The sequence below is a fragment of the Octopus bimaculoides genome, chromosome 22 (assembly GCF_001194135.2).
Source record: "Octopus bimaculoides isolate UCB-OBI-ISO-001 chromosome 22, ASM119413v2, whole genome shotgun sequence".
Lineage (NCBI taxonomy): Eukaryota > Metazoa > Mollusca > Cephalopoda > Octopoda > Octopodidae > Octopus > Octopus bimaculoides.
The window spans coordinates 36,700,641-36,721,255 of NC_069002.1; the positions used below are offsets into that span (position 1 = coordinate 36,700,641).

Consider the following 20,615-nt stretch of genomic DNA (forward strand, 5'->3'; position numbering starts at 1 on the left):
ATATATATAGACATATATATATATAGACATATATATATATATAGACATATATATATATATACAACCATATACATACACACACACATGCACACATACACACACTCATACAGATAATTTAAATATCCCAAAGTAGCACTTTACATGCAAAGTCTAAGAGACAAGTCGTGTTATAAGCCTACAATTTCAAGCATGCATGCAGGCATAAACCAGGATACAAACAAAAACAAGAAAAACAAGAAAACACAAATGTCTCAAAAAAAAAAACAAATTCTGGACAATTTCCAAAACACTTCTATATATATCTATATATACTGATTAACATTCAAGCCATTTCAATACATAATATTTACCAGCATTCAAAATTTATGGCCTGAAAGTCTTGAAATAGATTCCTAATATTTGAACGAACTTCTTTCTTTTAAAATCTGGAGGTTTATATTGCTGCCCTTTTACTAACCGTTCATTAACACATTTTTTATCTTTTCAGTTTTACTTTTGGGTAGACAAAGTCTGTAAATTCATAATTTTGCATGCACCAGTTCTCTTTTAACTATATATTTATAGATATATTTAATTGTTTTGTTTGTGCACATGCGTGCGTGTGTGCTTGCACGTTATATATGTATGTATGTATGTATGTGTGCATGTGTGTGTCTGTGTGTATCTCGTTGTTTTAATGTCCACTTTTCCATGTTTGCATGGATCAGATGGAAACCATCGAGGCAGAGTTTCTCTGGCCAGATGTCTTTCCTGTCAACACCCCTCATTTGTTTCAAACACGGTAATATTTCCTCATGAACAGGACATGTTATTATGGAAGATAAAACAAGGCATATATACATATAAGAGGCATGCTTCTTAGCCATATGGCCTTAACCCACTGTGCAGAACCTTGGGCAACTGTCTTCTCCTAAAGCCCCACAGGGCAACCAAAGCCTTGTCAGTGGATTTGATAGTTAGAAACTGAAGGAAACCCATTGTGTGCATGTATGTGTGTGTATGTATATATACACACACGCACATGTAATATATAGGTGTGTGTGTGTATGTACTGTTGTGTAGACATCATGTGATGGCTGTAAATGAGCATCACTGTTATATATGTGAGGTTGTTCGTTTCCAATCTTCAGTGGAAAACGTTTGGCTATGGGGAAATATTACTTTGCTTGGAGACAGGTGAGTGTTGACAATAGGAAGGGCATCTGCCTCAACAAATTTCACCTGACCCATGAAAAGTGGATGTGATGATGATGATGATGATTAAAGAGAGAGTTGTGTGTGTGTGTGTGTGTGTATGATACATGGGGAAACGCTGAAAAATAAGAAAAATGATATATTTCACACATATATATATATATATATATATATATATATATATATATATATATGCAGAGCAAGATAATTAAAATCATAGCAAAATCAATAGAATGCAGCAAGCAGCAAGATACCCTCAGCTTTCTATCTTTCTCTCTGATCCCACTGACTCTATTTCTCTCCTTTCTCTCACCTTATACTTACTCTGTGGCATGCACAAAGTACCATGATGACAAGGTTAAAGTGTTATGAACAAGCCGCAAGCTGCAAAAAGAACAGAGCATTGAGAAGGCCAGGTTGCGGCCCTTCGTAAATTGGTCCACCTGCAGTTACTTCCCCTGGTATGGCCCGGCACACCAGTTGGTCGACAGCTTCGGTGTAAAGGCCGGTCGAAATGGCTATGGCCAAGATCCAGGCTTGCTGTTGGCTTTCTAGAGTAATGGGCAGCTGAAAAATGACAACAGGCTTTTTATATCTGCTGAAGATTGACCACATTAGGAGGAGGTAATCAAGATTAATATGGGAAAAAATCAACATCTAAACCTGGGGGAAGATTCATACACATTTACTAACATGAACGCACACACATAACTTTAACTCGCATAGACACACACATACAGACATGCCAAAACACACAGGTACCCTTATACACACACTCGTGCAAACAAAAGAAATACATTTGCATGCACAAGCAGACGTCTACACACATAACATAACCTACAGATGTTAAGTACACCACTACGTAGTCACTTGATCTGCTAGAAATAGCAGCTAAATGTCCTAACCTCACACTAACGTCTTAAGAAAAAGAAAAGACAACAGACAATATAATCGTAGGTATACAAAAGACAGGACGATCACGTATGGAACACCTTTCATCACAGGTCTGTTCAATCAACATTGACCTCTGTCTAACGAATAATCACTGACGTGTGTTCCACAGACGTTGTTTAATCTGCGGTCAGGCTTGATTGAGCAAAGAAAGCTACGATCAAATGAGTTCCATTTGTCGTCGTCCTGTCTTTTACTCAATGCATTAGGACTATAAGTATCCAACATGTCCTTCTTTTGAAATACTCAGGATATGATCTGAAGGGGGTTTGCTTGATATTTTTAGCAAGTTGAGTGATCCTGTCGAGGTTCTCTCATTATTTCATGGTGGCTTTAGTTGTTGTTGTTGTTTCATTAATATTATTGCTGTTTAACCCAAGGTCAGACCTGGTCAGACTTATGATCAAAGTTGCTCCTCCTATTGGGATTCGAGCAGACCCAGGGCATGACAACCTCATGCCACCAGGAAAATGAACATATGATGATGATTAAATCCAGATATGACCACCCAGTTCTATTTCTATGTACACTTTCTTTCTCAAAGATATTTAGAAAATGATCTGCAAGGGACTTGGCTGATATTTCTAGCTGGTTGAGTGACTGCATTGAGGCTCCCTTGTTGGCAACATTCCACAAACAGTCGTCCAGACACTCATACATGTATGTACACACACACACACACACACACTGTAAACCACCATCCTATGTAACACTGCCACTCATTTATGTAACGCTACACTAACAAATGGCAGAAAATGATATACTTAAACAAAAAAAAAAAGCAACAACTTCAAGAAAGCAAACCAAAAGTTTTAACAGATAAATCACATGCAAACTGGTTGTGAGACTGCATTGCATGTTGTGAGATTGTAGGGAGTTGTGGGAATAGATGAAAGTTGTAGCATTATGTAGAGGTTGTGGTCATATAGGGAGGCTGAAAGACATTGGAAACTTTCTTGGCATATCAGGATGATCACAATGGAATAACAACAAGCTTTGCAGAACACAGTGGATAATGTAGTCCTAGATACATTGTGTCTGAATCATAGGTCTATACCATTAAGCTAAGAAAAATAAACAGAGAAATAAACTTGTGAAAAAGAAGAAACCAAAAGTGGTAGCCTCGAAACATCCAACCGTTAATGTCTAGACTTTGTTGCTGTTAGTTATGAAGTACTGTCATCACAGTGAATGGCAATTGTTAATTCTGTTAGCAAACTGGTGGTTATGTGGTTATACACTTAATACTTTAATCTTTTAGCATTTAAAGTGGACACATGTCCAGCCCAAATTTTCTACCTGTTTTATGCTCAAACTGGCCAGATTTGGCCTCTTACATGTAGCTAACAATATACAATCACATCAAAATTTCAAAGCTATGAGATAATGGACAATTAATTCAAAACAATGTGAATAACTAAGCATTACATTTGGCAGAATAATCTGAATGCTAAAAGGCTAAAAGTGATTGTTTAACTTGAAAGATTATAGTTTGAAATTTACTTTACTTATCTGTGCTAACAACTAAAAAACTCTTCACTGTACCTTCTTTATAATGAAAGTTCATACGTGAAAATGGAGACATATTGCCGAGAGTGGAAAATTTAAACTTAGAATTATGGAACTTGCTGAAAGAAAAAATCAAATTGTGCATCTCTTGGAAATTTGGTGTTTCTATGAAGAAAGGCCAACTGCAGAAAATGTGAAGCAGTAAATAATCTCTAAAGAGAAAGCAAACACATTATCCAGAACTAGAAAAAGAAGGAGATGAATGGGTGGAAGATGAGAGGAAAAATAAATGGTAAGAACAGTGTGTGTAAAATTACAAACAGAGAAAATGTCACAGGTTGAAATATATGTAGTCAGGCAATCTTTCAGATTTTCAAATGGATGGTGCCAGAGACTCTTCAAGAATCTTTCTTTAGAAAACAAAAATTTCACAGAAACTGAATAAAACTAGAAATATGAATAAGACACGTGTGTTTTTGAGACATTGGATACAATAAAAAGTAAAACTGAATTTATCAGAAGAAAAGCCTATGAAAAAATATTTTACTGCACTTTGTGTTGTTTAGCTGATGAAAGCAAACTAAATCTGATTATTTTAAAAAGAAAAAATATTCCAATTATCCACTGCCATTCTAAACTTTGGATGGATGGATGGAAGAGGAAAATGTATGTGTATGGTTCAGAAAGTACAGAATAATTCAGAGCATTTTCAAGGCCACACCTGTAATGTTGGTGTAGGACGAAATTAGAGCTCACCCTACAGAGCCAGTGAATCACATGTCGAAAGATAAGGAAAGCATCAAGCTGTTTTATGATGTTTGGTAAACGTACTTCAGTCCCCTGATGTTGCATTGAACAAACTATTTAAGGACGAAGTTAGGAAGCATTGCATATCCTGGATATCTGATGAAGTGGGGAAAAACCAAAAGGAACAAGAGGTAACTTTAAGGATGCTAATACCACCAGGGTTAATGTAGCTTAGGCTGGTTTACTGGAACATAATTTACAAGAGCTTTTTAAAGACTGGCATCAGTAATAGATTGTGGAATGATCAGGGTGGAACTAACTACAGACAATGCTGTAACTTTAGATAAAGAAAATAATGAAATGATAGGATAGGGTAAATCCAAAAGAATGGTTGGAGTTATTTGGATAACCAATGATGGGTCAGATTTTTTATGGTCTTGAAGTGATAAACATACTTTATGACTAATGATAGCTTTTAATCAATAGTTGCTGGCCAAAAACAGGAACCATGCCAACTTTAGTGTTTTGAAGTTTGTCGTGATATTACATTGGTTTCTTAACTCCAGCTGAACTAGAGGGTTGCATTATATACGAGGATAAAATATATTACTGACTGTCAGCTACAAAAGAGTCAAATTATATTCAAGATTGCATTACACTCACGTAATTGCATAAACCAACATCAATAATAATTGGTCACTGCCTACTTGCCCTTATGGCCCAGCCGTCCAACAACAAATAACCGACACACAGACTTGTTTCTACTATGATCATAGCTGATAAAAGTTATCAAAATGGACATACTTCCCAATAACAAAAGAACCAAAAAGATTTGTGAAGACGGAGAAATATTCTTTCAGAGAACTTACCTCACCAAGGTCTTGGAGCATATTAATTCTCTCCCGTTCTTCTTCAATGAAGAGCTTCCTAAAAGAAAAGCATGTAAAATAGGAATAGGTTTTCAGTTCTCTGAGAAGTAACTCACATCAGTAATTTAGATAAAGAGTGAAAATCTACGAGAATGGAGTAAGCAGAGTAGGAGGATACACATGGATGGAAAAGGTTACTGAAGAGGTCACAGATATGTTACAAAAGATTTCCAGACAATGGACATAAGATAAAATAGGAACAATAATAAACAAGTGAAGAACGAATATATAGTGTGTGTGTGTGTGTGTGTTTATTTGGCAAAAAAGAAAAAATTTACCATCAAACAATTTCCACCAATTTCACTGACAAGTTTTAGATTGATTCAAGATTATAATAAACAACAACACTTGTTCAAAGTACGGCACAAATGGATTGGACAAGAAACCTCAAGACAGCAAAGCAAACCTCATACTAGCAGATCCCTTTAACATTCAGATTATCCTCTCAAATGTAATCCTTATTTATTCACATTGTTTTGAATTAATCATGGGATTATCTTGTAGCTTTCAGATTTCGATGATGCAATTGTTTATTTTTAGAATGACATTGTAGAGCATGTGTAAGAGGCTGGATTTGGTCAGTTTAAATATAAAACAGGCAGAATATTTAGGTTTGATATGACTAGTTTAAACGCTAAAGAGTTAAAGATCCAGCCCTTGTCATACAATCATGCTGATTCTGCTGAAGAACTTTATCAACCATCCACATAACTGTGGAATATTCAGCCACTTACACACCAATTACACAAGCAGATAATTCAGCTGATTAAACAACTGAATATCCATCAACAAAAGAGACAGAAATCTATTTACTCCTTATTTATTATCATAAGTGATACTTACAGCAGCTGGAGTGGGAGTGTGTAGTTCCACTTAAACTCTGCCATCACTTCTTGGACAAACAACTGCATTCTTGCTTTGTTCGTGTCAAACCGAAATGTCTTCTTGATCGGGTTAGAGAACATGATTTTCAAGTTACCCAAACCCCGATTCTGCAATTTTTCTCCATAACTAACAGAACCCTAGAAAGAAACAGAAAATTCATGAGAGTCACAAATAAGACTTCAGAATGAGTGAGGAGTGGAGTATGGTAATGGTAATGTTGATGGTGGTAGTAGTGGTGATGCTGATGATGGTGGTAGTGGTGGTGTTAATGATACCTACAGAAGAGAGTACTATTGTTTGTACCAGTCGCCTTCCTGGCACTTGTGCCGGTGGCATGTGTAAAGACATTCGAGCGAGATCGTGCCAGTGCCCCTGGACTGGCTCTTGTGCAGGTGGCACGTAAAATACACCATTTCGAGGATGGCCGTTGCCAGTACCGCCTGACTGGCCTTCGTGCTTGTGGCACGTAAAAGCACCCACTACACTCTCAGAGTGGTTGGCGTTAGGAAGGGCATCCAGCTGTAGAAACTCTGCCCTTTTGAAGATGATGTTATTAGTGATAATAACAGGTATTTGTAGTGACGATGTTGTCACTGTTGTCTATCCCTAATCAAGCAGACTATGATCAAGGTATTCCAGCCAGGACCATCCTGTCCTTTTAGGATATTGAAGAGTATATTATGCAGAGAATCTTTCCTCTTTATCAAGAGTGTATGGTTTGAGGAATATTTGGCAGCTATTTCTAGCAGGACAAGCAACTGCACAGAGGCTTCTTTGACTAGTGGTAACAACAGTGATGTTGCCAAGGAGAATAATGCTAATGTTGGTGGTAAAAGTGGAGATGATGGCAGCCATCATCCTCATCATCACCATTTAATGTCCGCTTTCCATGCTGGCATGGGTTGGACGGTTTGACTGGAACTGGTAAACCAGAGGGCTGCACCAGGCTCCAATCTGATTTGGCATGGTTTCTATGGCTGGATGCCCTTCCTAATGCCAACCACTCCAAGGGTGTAATGGGTGCTTTTTACATGCCACCAGCACAAGTGTCAATTATGTGATGCCAGCATCGGCCACAGGTACAATTTCACTTGGCAGTGAAGTAAGCATAAAGTTTGTGGTAGTGTTATGGGGAATATGATGTAGTGGTGGCGGTGGTGGTGATGATGATGATGATGATAGTGATAATGTTGGTGGTGGGGTTAGTAGTGTGGTGAAGATAATGTCAGTAGTTATGGTAGAGACAATGATGATGATGATGATGACAGTGGTAGTGACAGGTAAGAAGTCTGCTTCCCAAATACATGGTCCTGGGCCGTAGAATATCTACTTCACTAAATTCCATCTGACCCATGCTGGATGTTTAAAAATGATGAAGATTATAATTCTGGTGGTGGTGGTGGTGGTGGTGGTGGCGGCAACTTAATTCACTGTCCTTTATTTTACTAAAACTTTTACCTTCCAACTACACCACATACGCCACAGATTTGGATATGGGTAAAGAGGTTGAGAAACCCATTTCAATTCCATCAGTAATAATTGTTTCTAACGTGGGCACATTACCATCATCATCATCATCATCATTTAACATCCATTTTCCATGCTGGCATGGGTTGGATGGTTTGACAGGAGCTGGCAGGGCCAGAAGCCGCACCAGGTCCCATTGTCTGTTTTGGCATGGTTTCTACAGCTGGATGCCCTTCCTAGTGCAAACCCCTTTGCAGAGTGTACTGGGTAGATTTTACATGGCACCAGCACCCATACGAATGCTTTTTAGTGGTACCTTGGCTTTAGGATCTCAATTCTGTTGTTTCAGGGAAGGGTTTAGTGAATTAACTCAAACGCAGTACTTGCTTCATACTTAGGAATGAGAAAATACAGTGCTAAAAGGATGAAAGACAGAGCTGACCTTCGTAGGACTTGAACTCAGAAATTAAAGAGCCGTAACAAATGCTAGAATGCATTTTGTCCAATGCTCTAACAATTCTACCAGTAAAACTCTATCAGTAAAATACTAATTCACATCAGCAATTTAGAAGAAGTATTTTTCTGATGACAGCTTTGCTACAGCATGGCCATAACCAACCAACTGGATGAAATCAGACAAAGAAAAAAATGAGCAAAAAGAAAGCATAATTACCCTGGAATTATCTTCAATGAGAATGGATTCATCGTGGACCCAAGCAGTAATTTGTATTTGACCAGCAGCAGAAGAATCAGGAGACCTACAAAACACATGTTTGGACACAGATAAATATTATAGCCGCGAAACAACAGGCAAACCTCTATGTAGTCACTGAACATGCTGGAAATTGCAGTCAAGTTTACCTAAAATCACATTCTACCATCTTCAAAATTATTACATCTAAAACTACACTGGGTGCTGTAACTTTAGCTATAGGATATATATTGGCAGCGTTCTGAGTGTTTATTGAGCGAAAACACCTAAAAGCCCCACGAGGCTCCGGCAAGGGATGGTGACAAACCCTGCTGTACTCTGCCACCACAACTTTCTCTCACTCTTTCTTCCTGTTTCTGCGCTAGAGCAAAGTAGTAATGAAAAGAGCCCGTAGGTGAAAAATGGTTAACAACCTAGGGCTGTAGACAGACTGACAGAAATCTTTTGAAACAGTCAATTCTATCAACCCCACTACTTGATTGGTACTTATTTTATTGACTCCGGAAGGATAAAAAGGTAAAGTTGACCTTGAAGGAATTGAACTCAGAATGTAAAGAGCCAAAATGATTGCAAGATTAGATCAATTTAGCCAGTTCTTCTAACATGGGCACAAAGACAAATTTGTTGAAAAGGGAAGGGTTACATGTGATATAGTTCCCCTTAAAAGGATAGAAAAGCTTATTGGAGTGTTTGAGTAGAAACAGAGAGACAGAAACTTACATTAATGGTAAATGTAATTTTTTATCAGGTTTCGCCAGAAGTGACTTCAGATCAAACATCACATAACCCAACTGTGACATCTGAAATAGATTAAAGGATTAAGAGATTAATGAATTAAAAGTTCAAGAATACAAGTTAAATGTCTAAATGTTGGAGATGAATTATTTTTTTTTTTTTTGTAATAAAATTTTGTAATAAAATTTCAGAATTTTAACTTCAGATTTAGAGATGGAATATCATTGTTTTAATACCTGCTTTTTCAATGCTTGCATGGGTTACCCAAGACTTGTCAGGATACTATTCTAAAGTCAGACACCGTTCCTAATACCAATTCTTTATTTTTCAAATAAGGTACTTTATTCTCCACACATCAAACTGCTGTGGGACATTCTGCTACAAAAGTAGTGTTGATGCAAAGACACAAAGTCTATCTTCATGTTTCTCTGGTAGCCCCAGTTGAGGAGAATAGGCAAAAATAATAGTTGCAGCTCCATTTTGTAAAACTGGTCTGAGCATAAGTATCCTATATGCTGTTAGGTTTTATCTCACAGTACGGTACTTTGGGAAAGTGCCTTATAGCATAGTCTTGAAACAACTACAGTCTTCAGTGGAATTTGGTAGGCAGAAACTGTGTGGAAAGTTGTCACTGCTCTTGGGTAGCAGACTTAAATTCACTGCCTAAATTATCAACACCACCACCCAGCCCCTGGGTAGCTTTAGCAGAAACGAAAAAAACTAATAAAGACAGAGAAGAGAAGGTAAAGGTGAACGTAAGAAAGAGAGAAAAAGGAGACAAAAAAAACAGAAATAGAAAAAGGAGTAAAAACATAAAGGAGAGAAAGAGAGGGAGAAGGAGAGTAAGAAATGCTGACTCACGGTATTGGTCATCCTTTCGTTGACATGATAAACAGTAAACTTTACTCGTGTTTTCAGTTTGATGTTCATCCCAAAACCAATGGTCTTCAGAAACTGTGGATCATTGCTTCTCTAGAAAAAAGGAGAGGAATAGAAAATGGCACAAAGTAAATCAAGAGCCAAAAATCACTCCAAAACACCACAAAGTATACAAACAATACAAACAGAGAGGAATGGAAACTGTTGGTCTCTGATCAACTTCAAGCTTCTTGACTCCATTGAGGGAACGCTTCCAGTGTCACCTCCCTCCACTCCCACTTTCATAACCTTCAGAGCAGTGGTTCTCAACTGGGGTCCTTACAAAGACTTTTGGGGATCCACACAAGCAAACTACAGTGGTAGTTTAAGGGTCCACTGCATGGCCCCTTGGGCAAGTGTCTTCTATTATAGCCTCAAGCTGACCAAAGCCTTGAGAGCGGATCTGGTAGACAGAAACTAAAAGAAGCCCATCGTGTGTGTGTGTGTGTGTTTGTCCCACCACCAGACCATTTGACAACCAGTGTTGGTATGTTTATATCCCCATAACTAAGGGGTTTGGCAAAAGAGACTGACAGAATAAGTACCAGGCTTAAAAAGGGGAAGTCCTGGGGTCGATTCATTCAACTGAAAATTCTTCAAGGCAGTGCCCCAGCATGGCCACAATCTACCTGGTCAATGAGGGGAAATCTGAAGTTCATAGATTTAAATTATCCTACCTCAATGATTTCAGTGTGGCTGTTTAAGGTCCAGTTCTGTTGAGGTGGTGTGATTGTCGTTATCATGACAAAAGGGTTCGGAGGTTGTCCGGTCCGATCATTGGGTAAGTCTTTAGCAGCTGCAAATAGAAAAACAAGGAAAAACACAACTGAATTAAGGGGCTGTGAATTAGGGAAGCTTCAGACCTAATGGTACAATGTTGCATAGAAAATTGTATGGCAACATGGTGGGGTTGGATAACTGTTCTTAAGGATAAAATGCTATATACATATATACATACATACATATATAATTAAAACATAGGGTAAAAATCAGATATTAATTAATATCGATTTATTACCAGGAAGCTAGCGCATTTAAAGAATCCGAGAGATTCAGAAAAAATATCTGAGATCTAAGGGGATTAAGGTATATTTTTATATATATAACGTCGACCAGTAAAGTGGACATTTAATATGCTAGAAATAGACCACATGTGTCTACTAAGACCTAGTAGTTCTCTGAATTTCTCTGTATTTTGCTGAATTTCTTTTGAGAACTACTAGGTCTTAGTAGACACAACATGTGGTCTATTTCTAGCATATATATATATATATACATGTGTGTGTGTGTTTTGCTATTTTTGTGGCTTATCAACATTCCATACCTGAACCAAATTGAAGGCAAACTGAATTGCCAGTCCATGACTATATACAAATAACGTAAAAATCATTTGCTGGTTTGCCCCAACGATACATACATAAGAATAAATTTAAATGTGAATTAGAAGTGGTGCTGGTGTTGTAAACATTTTGGGGAAAATCAAAATGGAATTTTGGATAAAAAAGGTCAAGAAACATTGGTTTAGTCCAGTGGTTCTCAGTTGGGGGTCTATATGGCCCTTGAGGATCCATATAAGATTTTTGGAGGTCCACACAACAAAATAGTAAATTGGGGATCCAGAATAGTATTTTAAGGGCCCCTGAAAAAATTTTGCTTTGGATGTGATTACTGCAAGAAATAGGAGTTTTTCTCAAACATTTTACGTAGTTCAATGTACACAAGTTTAATGTTTGAAGAACAAAATAAGAATTTTGAAAGAAGTTTCTATAAAACTAGTTTTTAAACATCAAATGGCTATGGGGATCCACTAGAATAAAATAGTAATCAAAGGGGTCTATAAGTAAAAAAAAAGGGGTTGAGAACTCCTGGCTTAGTCATTGGTATGCATGGCTGTTGGAACATATGTATACAAACATGTATTTGCTTGTGGCAGTGTGAGGATCCAGCATTACTCTCTATTCTGGTGATTACTAAAATACAAACATGTGCAGACATACGTGAGCATGGCACAAACCCATGTATATATATGTGTGTTTATTGTTATGTTGAAGCCAAGCTGTACTACCTAGCCCAATGGCTCTTAATGTTTTTGACTTTGTAAATATCACTAAATATCAGAGAAAAAGAAAAAAAACTACAGATGCTCTTCATGTGAAAAATTTAAAAAATTACTGATTTCTTCTCATGGAAATTTGAAGAAAAATATTAGAATTAAAAATTAGAAAAAAATATAGAAAACTATTGCTTACCTTATTTTATTAATTTTACGTTCTAAAACAAATTTATGAATAATACATTTTTCAAGGTGCTCAGGAATTTGCATCGATTTTCTAAAGCCTTAATTTTTTTTTTTTTTTTAATCTATAGCACACCTAGATAAGGCAAGCAGAAGACTAGTGCACTGTAGTGCAACCTGTCACCCTTGGTCTTGTCAGTACAACACAGTGATAAAATCCCGTGCTGCACAGATACAGCACAGAATTTTGTCAGTGAACAGGTCGCGGTCTCAATGCAACCAAAATATTTTGGCAAATTAAATTTAAATGTTGAAGTGAATCTAACGGGTTTTTGTGTGTTTCTTAAATGGCTTATAAACACCTTCCACGTCGCAATTGTTAGAATAAATATTTATAGAAAAAATAATTATTAATTTAAAATGATCTTAAGGTAGAAAACAAAATTACATTAATTACATGACAAAATTAAATAAATTTTAATATAATGACATGATGATGATGATGATGATGATGATGATGATGATGATGATGATGATGAGAGATGACAAAAAGTCACTGACTTCTGACTGGTCTGAGGTCAGTATAGTGTTATGACATTACAACAAAAATTAATGAGTTAATAGTTTAGCATAAAACATGCATATTAGAAGTCTAACATCTGAAAAAGACATATCATGACTAATTCTAATGAAATATAATGCCTGTGTGCTTCAATTTTCTGAAAATAATTAAGAATTCAGGAAGATTTAATAAATAGCACATTTTTTTTTCACAGGTGTTTGGCGTGTAACTTAACGCCATAACATTCAAATGAAATGCTTATCTATTCAAATTGTTTTAAATTGATCATGCATTATCTTGTAGTTTTAAGATTGTGGTGATGTGATTCTTTATTTTTAGGATGACATTGTAGGGTAGGTGTGAGAGGTCAGATCCAGCCAGATTGGACATGAAACCGGTAGAATATTTAGGCCGGATAAAGCCAGTTTGAATGCTGAAAGGTCAAAAGGTGCTTACATAAAATTATGATGGAAGCATTTCTAATCCTGAACACTTTAAAAGAGAACAGTTTTGTATCATAGAACAAGAAGTGGCCAAAGCAAGTTGGTATCGAAAGATTAACCGTTAGCTTACAGCTTATCACATCAAGCAGTTATCTCATAGCAAAGATTAACCTTTCAGCAGTCAGATTGTTCTGTCAAATGTAATCCTTATTCATTTACATTGCTTTGAATTAATCATCATTAACTTATAGCCTCAAGATCTCAATGCTGTGATTGTTTATTTTTCGAATACCTTTGTAGGGTTGGTGTAAGAAACCAGATTTAGACAATTTGAACAAAAAGTAGAATATGGGGTCCAGATATGGGTTAAGGGTTAGTCTGTGTAAGTGACATATCACATAGCAAGGGTTAAGGGTTAGTCTGTAGCTCATTACAAGTGGCATACTACATTTTAGATAGATTAAAGGTTTAGTTACATAAATGACAGAACTATCACATAAAACTGATTTCTTTATTTCCTACACAACAAATAACATTCCCTGTAACAACAATATCAAACATTAGCTTCTCCTCTCCACCACCACCACCTGCCAGGGGTCTTTGTTTCCTTTATTTAAAAAGGGAGTCACAACTATGTGCCCTGGGACCGTTCAGTAGAGTGTACAGTGAATGTAGCGCAAGTTATAATATGGTAACTTGGAACCTATGCAAACTGTAGTGTAGTAACAGTTATTGATGATGTTGATGTTTAATCTGAGATCAAATCTAATGGAGAAGAATTGTAACCAAAGGCACTCCAACAGTGAACCTCCCACCTCTTTTAAAGCTATCTAGGGCTAAATTATCTGGGTTTTCCTTTTTTTTTCTTGTTTTAAGGTGGTGGAGTGTTGAGAGATTCATTTTCATTTTTTTATTTTTTTATTTTATCTAGTTTCAGCTCATGAACTGTGGCCATGCTGGGGCACCGCCATTAATAATACACTTAATTTATCGACCCTGAAAGCGAAGTCGACCTCGGCAGAATTTGAACTCAGAACGTAAAGACAGACGAAATGCCGCTAAGCATCTTGCCCGGCGGGCTAATGTTCCTGCCGCTTCATCTTCTATCATTTACTTGTTTCATTAAACTACAACCACCTTGAAAAATATTTAGTTGAATGTATTGATCCCCAACACTTATTTTGTTTTTAAAGCCTGATACTAATTCCATCAGTCTCTTTTGCTGAACCACTAAGTTATGGGGACATAAACACACCAACACCAGTTGTCAAAGTGGTGGGAACAAGCACATACACAAAGACACACACCCACCCATACATGTATATATAACGGGCTTCTTTCAGTTTCCGTCTACCAAATCCACTCACAAGCTTTGATTGGCCCAAGGCTATAGTAGAAGACGCTTCCCCAAGGTAACATGCAGTGGGACTGAACTCAGTACTATGTGGCTGGGAAGCATGCCTGCACTTGTATTCGTACCACACAGCCACACCTGCAGCTATATTTGGCTGCTATTTTTAGTAAAGTGAACAACCATATAGAGGTATCATTGCTTGCTAGAGTTATAGTGGGGGGGGGGGTATATGTATGTATGCATGCATGTGTGTACATATGCGCCACAACACTACAGCTCACTCCAGTAAGCTGTACAGTGTGCGAGTGAGCTGTAGTGCCGTAGCACAAATGGTGAAAGGTTGTTGAATGGTGAAAGATTGGAGAATGGCCATGTTGTAAAAGATGTATAATGTAGCAGCCAGGACATGTAAAGGGTGTAGTGTGACAGTATGAACATGTGGAGAGTGTTGTAGAATAGAGGTCAGCAGACAACTGCTTGGCGTTTAACAAGTGGTGAAAGTTGCAGTATAGAGAGAGATTTTTGTTATCTGTAGAGTGCCATATGGTGGGAGCCAGGGTGCGGACTACACTGGACAGACAGATGGGGGGACACACACACACACAACCAAAACATTTTCGTATCCTGATATCTGTGGATTAGAGACTATTGTTACAGCTACAGTACATCTAGAAATAGAGATAAAAACAGTAGGACCCAACACCTCTTCTGAACAGAAGACAGGACAAGCTGATCATGCATGCATGCGCACACACACCATTTTACAGTTCCAGTATCATTTACAAGAGCCAACTATTCCACTTATTTACAGCTAAGTGAACTGAGCCATTTATCACAGGTAGAGAACAAAGACAAATCATCTCAACCATCAACAAAAATGATATATAAAAGACAAGCTGATGAAGAAAAGTTTTGTATCGGTGCTTTAGGATCTGCAGAACCCTGAGGTTCACAATTAAAGTAGAGCAAGTCCAGGAATTGAGTTCAAAATCTGTTGAGGAGACAGAATTTTCAAAAGCCTAGAATCTATGTAAAAAAAAAAATCATTTAAATATTAAAAAAAAAATGAGCTTTGACAGTGAAAAAGTTGGGAAGTACTGTTCTACACAGTCTCTCAGCTTGCAAGAAATAATAGACAAACATCCCTCAAATCACACATTACTATCTAAAACACACAACTGCGATAAAATAAGTAACACCGATAGAATAAGTACCAGGCTTACAAAGAATAAATCTTGGGGTCAATTTGTTCGAATAAAGGCAGTGCTCCAGCATGGCTGCAGTCACATGACTGAAACAAGTAAAACAATAAAAAACTATGCCATTTTAATCCCAAGCAACGCCAGGTATCTCTGCTAGTAAATAATAATAATAATAATAATAATAATAATTGTTTCTAACATAGGCAAAAGGCCAGAATTTCTTTCAGGAGATGGTAAGTATCTTACTAATATCTTATCGACCCTGGAGGAATGAAAGGCAAAGTTGACCATGATAGGGTTTGAACTCAGAATATAAAGGAGCCAGAACAAATACCACACAGCATTTGTCTGATACTCCAACAATCCTGCTGACTCGTGGGGGGGGAGGGAGTGGAAGAGTCATTAGGGAGTCAAACAAAATGCTGTGCAGTTTTTAGTTGTGGTCATTTACATTCTAGTTCAAATCCCTCCAAAGTCAACTTTGTTTTCCATGCCCCTGAGGTGGAGTGGAGTGATAAAAAAGTACCAGTCGTATACTGGTATTAGTAAAAAAAAAACTATTTCCCTCCTACAAATTTTGAGGCCTATTTTATCAACTCCAGAAGGAAACAAAGTCTACCACAATGGGAAATGAATGCAGATCATTAATGAGTCATAACTAAATACCACAAGAATACCAATAAAATCATCAGCAATTAAAAACGAAAAGCACCCACTACACTCTCGGAGTGGTTGGCGTTAGGAAGGGCTTCCAGCTGTAGAAACTCTGCCAGATTAGATTGGAGCCTGGTGTAGTCATCTGGTTCACCAGTCCTCAGTCAAATCACCCAACCCATGCTAGCATGGAAAGTGGACGTTAAACGATGATGATGAAACTAAAACTAGTGTGATTATTTTAAAATCTGCTAAAATTGCTGCTTTAACCCATTAAGGGTTGTGGCTTATTGACACAACATGCTTTCTTCCACAGAGGACGGGTGTGGTTTATCAACACACTGCTACATTTGCATTATAAAGTATTTGATTAATTATCATCTTGTATTTTTGTTTTTTTCTTTTCCTTTTTTTTGTGTCCCACACAAAAAGACTTGCTATTTATACCCAGCCTTAAAGGGTTAGGATATGACTTTATGAGACACTTTTAAGAAAACAAGAGATGGCCCAGAATGGATGAGGGGCTTGACTTAAAAAAGGAAAAAAACATTTTTATACGATAGCTTTGTCTTTAGAAATTTTGCTCTGCAATAAAAATATTGCGAATTTTCTTTTGAGAAAAAAAATACACAAATCACTATTTTCCAAAAAAATATTCTCTTTTATTATTCCATATAAAAGTATAAAATATATAATAAAAATCTCTTATTTATCTCAAAGGGGTTAGATCTGTTTATCAGAAAAAGTATTTTGTTATTTGTTTTAAATAAAAAAATTGTTTCTAAATTCCTATAAAAAAAGGAAAAAAAAAAACTGATTTTACTCAGAGAATAAAAAAGTTGATCATCTTTTTTAAAAAAAAGTTGGTGAGATTTTTCTAACCTGCAAAAAGAAAAGATGTCTGTGTAAAAGTATTGAAATGAAAGAATTACTAAACTACCAGAACTATGGTGGGAAACTGGCATTTATGGAAGAAAATAACAGTAATAATAGTCAAGTTTCATTCAGATTAAGCTTTTCCAATCTATCAGCTGTACGTTTAGAGATGAAAAATGTTTAAATATTTACATCTACTCAGTGTTTCAAACGGTTTGATCTCTGACCATAGTCATCATCAGGTGCCATATTCCTGGATGTGTACACTATCCTAAACTGTTTTGAACTAAGGAACCATTATTTCTAAACTAACACTAACAATTATATTGGAGGGGATAAGTCAATTACATTGACCCCAGCAATCCCAGTTAGGTTGGCATGAAAACAGTTTAATAATGAAAGGACATATTAGGTAATGCAATCCAACAGAGGTCAAATAAGACAGGATGGTCACAGCTAGAATGTTTTTGGTCATAGATCTGTGATCTGTTCAATTAAGCTTGACCTGGGCTACACAATAACATATTGCACAATAACATCCACAATATACAAAAGGATGAGATTATCGTTTATTACCCAGGAAGCTTACTAGAAATAGTTGTCAGTTGGTGTTGTGAAAGTGTAGTAACCAGGGTATAGGAATGGGGTGGAACCAGTTTAGGGAACTATTTTTTGTCTGTGTTAAGGATAGACAGTGCATATGTAAGAAATGCAATATTGCATGAGAGTAAAACATGATGCAGAAGATGTGCAATGACTGGAAAGAATTGCATGCATGAGTGACAGAAAAAAATGAGCATTGGGCCATCGGGTGCAAGAGAGGGTGACAGTGATGGTACAGATATGTGATGTATATGAAGGATGAGAGTTAAATGATGAAGTGCTAAGAAATCCAATTGAAAAGGGATGCTGAGGAAGGTTTAGAAAGAAACGGTAAATGCTGAAGTTGGGATACTGGATATTGCAAAGATGAGAAGGAACAATAACAAACAGCAAGATACTGTGTTGAGATGGACTCTTCAATCTATGGAGAAACAGGCGTAAAATGATGATGATGATGGCAATATCAATCAATGATCAATCACAAAACTTTAGGTATTGAACTTTTGCTAATTTCAGTATCTCTATTTCTTTATGAGTAAATTTAGATCAGTGGTTGTCAACCAGATTCCATAAGGACCTTTGGGGTCCATATATAAAAGTTTGTTGTTAAAATTTGTGTGCAATAAATTGGTTTTATATACTCTCACAGTGCACAAAATATTTAAACAATTTTTTCACACAATTCCAAATAATGTGTCTCTTTCTGTCTGTGTTTTTGTCCCACCCTACCCACTGCTTGGCAACTAGTGTTTGTTTGTTTATGTTCCCATAAGTTAGCAATTTGGCAAAAGGAGACTAATAGAATAAGCACCAGGCTTAAAAACAAAAGTAATACTAGGGTTGATTCATTCAACTAAAAGTTCTTCAAGACAATGCCCCAGCACGGCCACAGTCTAATGACTGAGACAGATAACAGAGAAAAGAAGGGTAAGCAACAGAAAAAAAACACCCACCCTGAATATTGTCTCAATAAGTCTCATCCAACCCAGGAGACCATAAAAAAAGGTAGAAGTAAAAACAATGATGCTCATGATGATGATGATGTGAATATCTCCCCTCGTCCCCAAAGGAGCAGCTAAGAAACTCACTGTTTCCTCTGGTTTTCTGGCTTAACTAAATGAGAGATACATCTCTCCAAAAGTGTACCTCTGATCAGTCTATCGCAGATAACTTTCCCAGATAATCTGCTATATATATAATCCCTGACAGTCAGCTGATCAGAAGCATTGCCGAATAAAGTGTTCTGCCTCAGAAACACACCAGAAAACTATTGTGAATTTGAAATATAAGTATGGGCAAGAAGGTTGGTTGTTGGACAATCCAATAAGTCAGATACTCAGCCAGGTCACTTCCACTGGAGTAGAATAGCTTAGGGTGGAGACAAAAGTAAAGGAGTTAGACATAAAATACAGTGGGGGGGGGGGTTACTGTGGTGGTCTTAGAGGAAGCTGTGTATACTGTGTTAGAAACAGAGAACGAAAGAGAGTTGCTGCTCAGGGAGAGATAATCGTTTCTAAACATATCAATTTTTTTATCTTCTGTGGAGAATTTTTTTTTTTTTTTTTTGCAAAGAATGAAAAGGGCATACATCTTATTGCAGATAATTCTTTTATTATTATTTTTTTAATTATCATCGTAGTTTTTACTGTGTGTACCAAGTGCTTTTTCCTGAAACTGCCACTGTTTTATTTTATATTAATAATCTAATTAAACATAAATGAAAGCAATTTGAAGTATAAAAGCAAACCCTAACAGCAAACGCAGACACACACACACACTTATAACATAACACAACACACACACACACATATATATATATACACACACACGGCAGCCAGCAACATAGAAAGGTTAAAGACTTACCAATACATATCTCAACACATGGTTCTTCACCAGAAAGATCTATAAAAATAAACAAAACATATCTATATATATAATATAAGTATGTGTGTGTGTGTGTGTGTGTGTGTGTGTGTGTGTGTATATGTAATTACATATATTTGTGTATGCATGTATAAATATTTATTTGCATTTGTGCATGAATATACATGTATACATGTTAATGCATATAGCTGAACTTTTGTTTTCCCTCTCAACCCTTTCTGTCAAAGAGCATAGGTTCAAAACGCCAAAGACTTTCTCATTTTCCCAAGCATTAAACTAATACACCTGCTTGTTGTTCTATCAACTGTCTTCATCTTTTGTTTTCTGTAAATTTGAATTATATATATATAAGCATATATATTTATGTATATAATATTTATATGCATGTGCAGATTCATATAAATATATATATATATTATCATAATCATTTAAGGTTTGTTTTCCATGCTGGTATGGGTTGAGCAGTTTGATAGAATTCAACAAGCCACAGGACTGCGCCAAGCACAAATGTTAGATTTGGAAGGGTTTTTATGACCTTCAAGGCAATGCCTATGAAGAACGGTAGATGGTTAAAAAGTGACACAGTGCTGACAGTGGAACATACAAATGAAAGTGGTGAGGTCTGATCGACAGACGCTAGGCCTCTCTTTTGTGGATTCCAACACATGGCAAGATGCTGTGTTGAAACAGTCCTGTCCTACCTGTATCAGCATGGAAAAGAGGTCATAGAAAGGTGTTAATAATAGTGACATAT

General features: G+C 36.7%; 1 protein-coding gene across 1 annotated transcript in view; it reads right to left on the minus strand.

Annotated features, from left to right (window-relative positions):
• The window catches only part of LOC106867758 (inositol polyphosphate-4-phosphatase type I A), an 80,390-nt gene that overhangs the window by 35,325 nt on the left and 24,450 nt on the right, over nucleotides 1–20,615 (minus strand). The window contains exons 6-13 of the mRNA XM_052975773.1: nucleotides 19,841–19,879; nucleotides 10,725–10,843; nucleotides 9,991–10,101; nucleotides 9,115–9,194; nucleotides 8,356–8,440; nucleotides 6,174–6,352; nucleotides 5,271–5,328; nucleotides 1,638–1,761 (exon numbers count right to left, since the gene is read on the minus strand). Coding sequence (XP_052831733.1) covers nucleotides 1,638–1,761; nucleotides 5,271–5,328; nucleotides 6,174–6,352; nucleotides 8,356–8,440; nucleotides 9,115–9,194; nucleotides 9,991–10,101; nucleotides 10,725–10,843; nucleotides 19,841–19,879 — 795 coding nt within the window. The remainder of the gene's footprint in view (nucleotides 1–1,637; nucleotides 1,762–5,270; nucleotides 5,329–6,173; nucleotides 6,353–8,355; nucleotides 8,441–9,114; nucleotides 9,195–9,990; nucleotides 10,102–10,724; nucleotides 10,844–19,840; nucleotides 19,880–20,615) is intronic.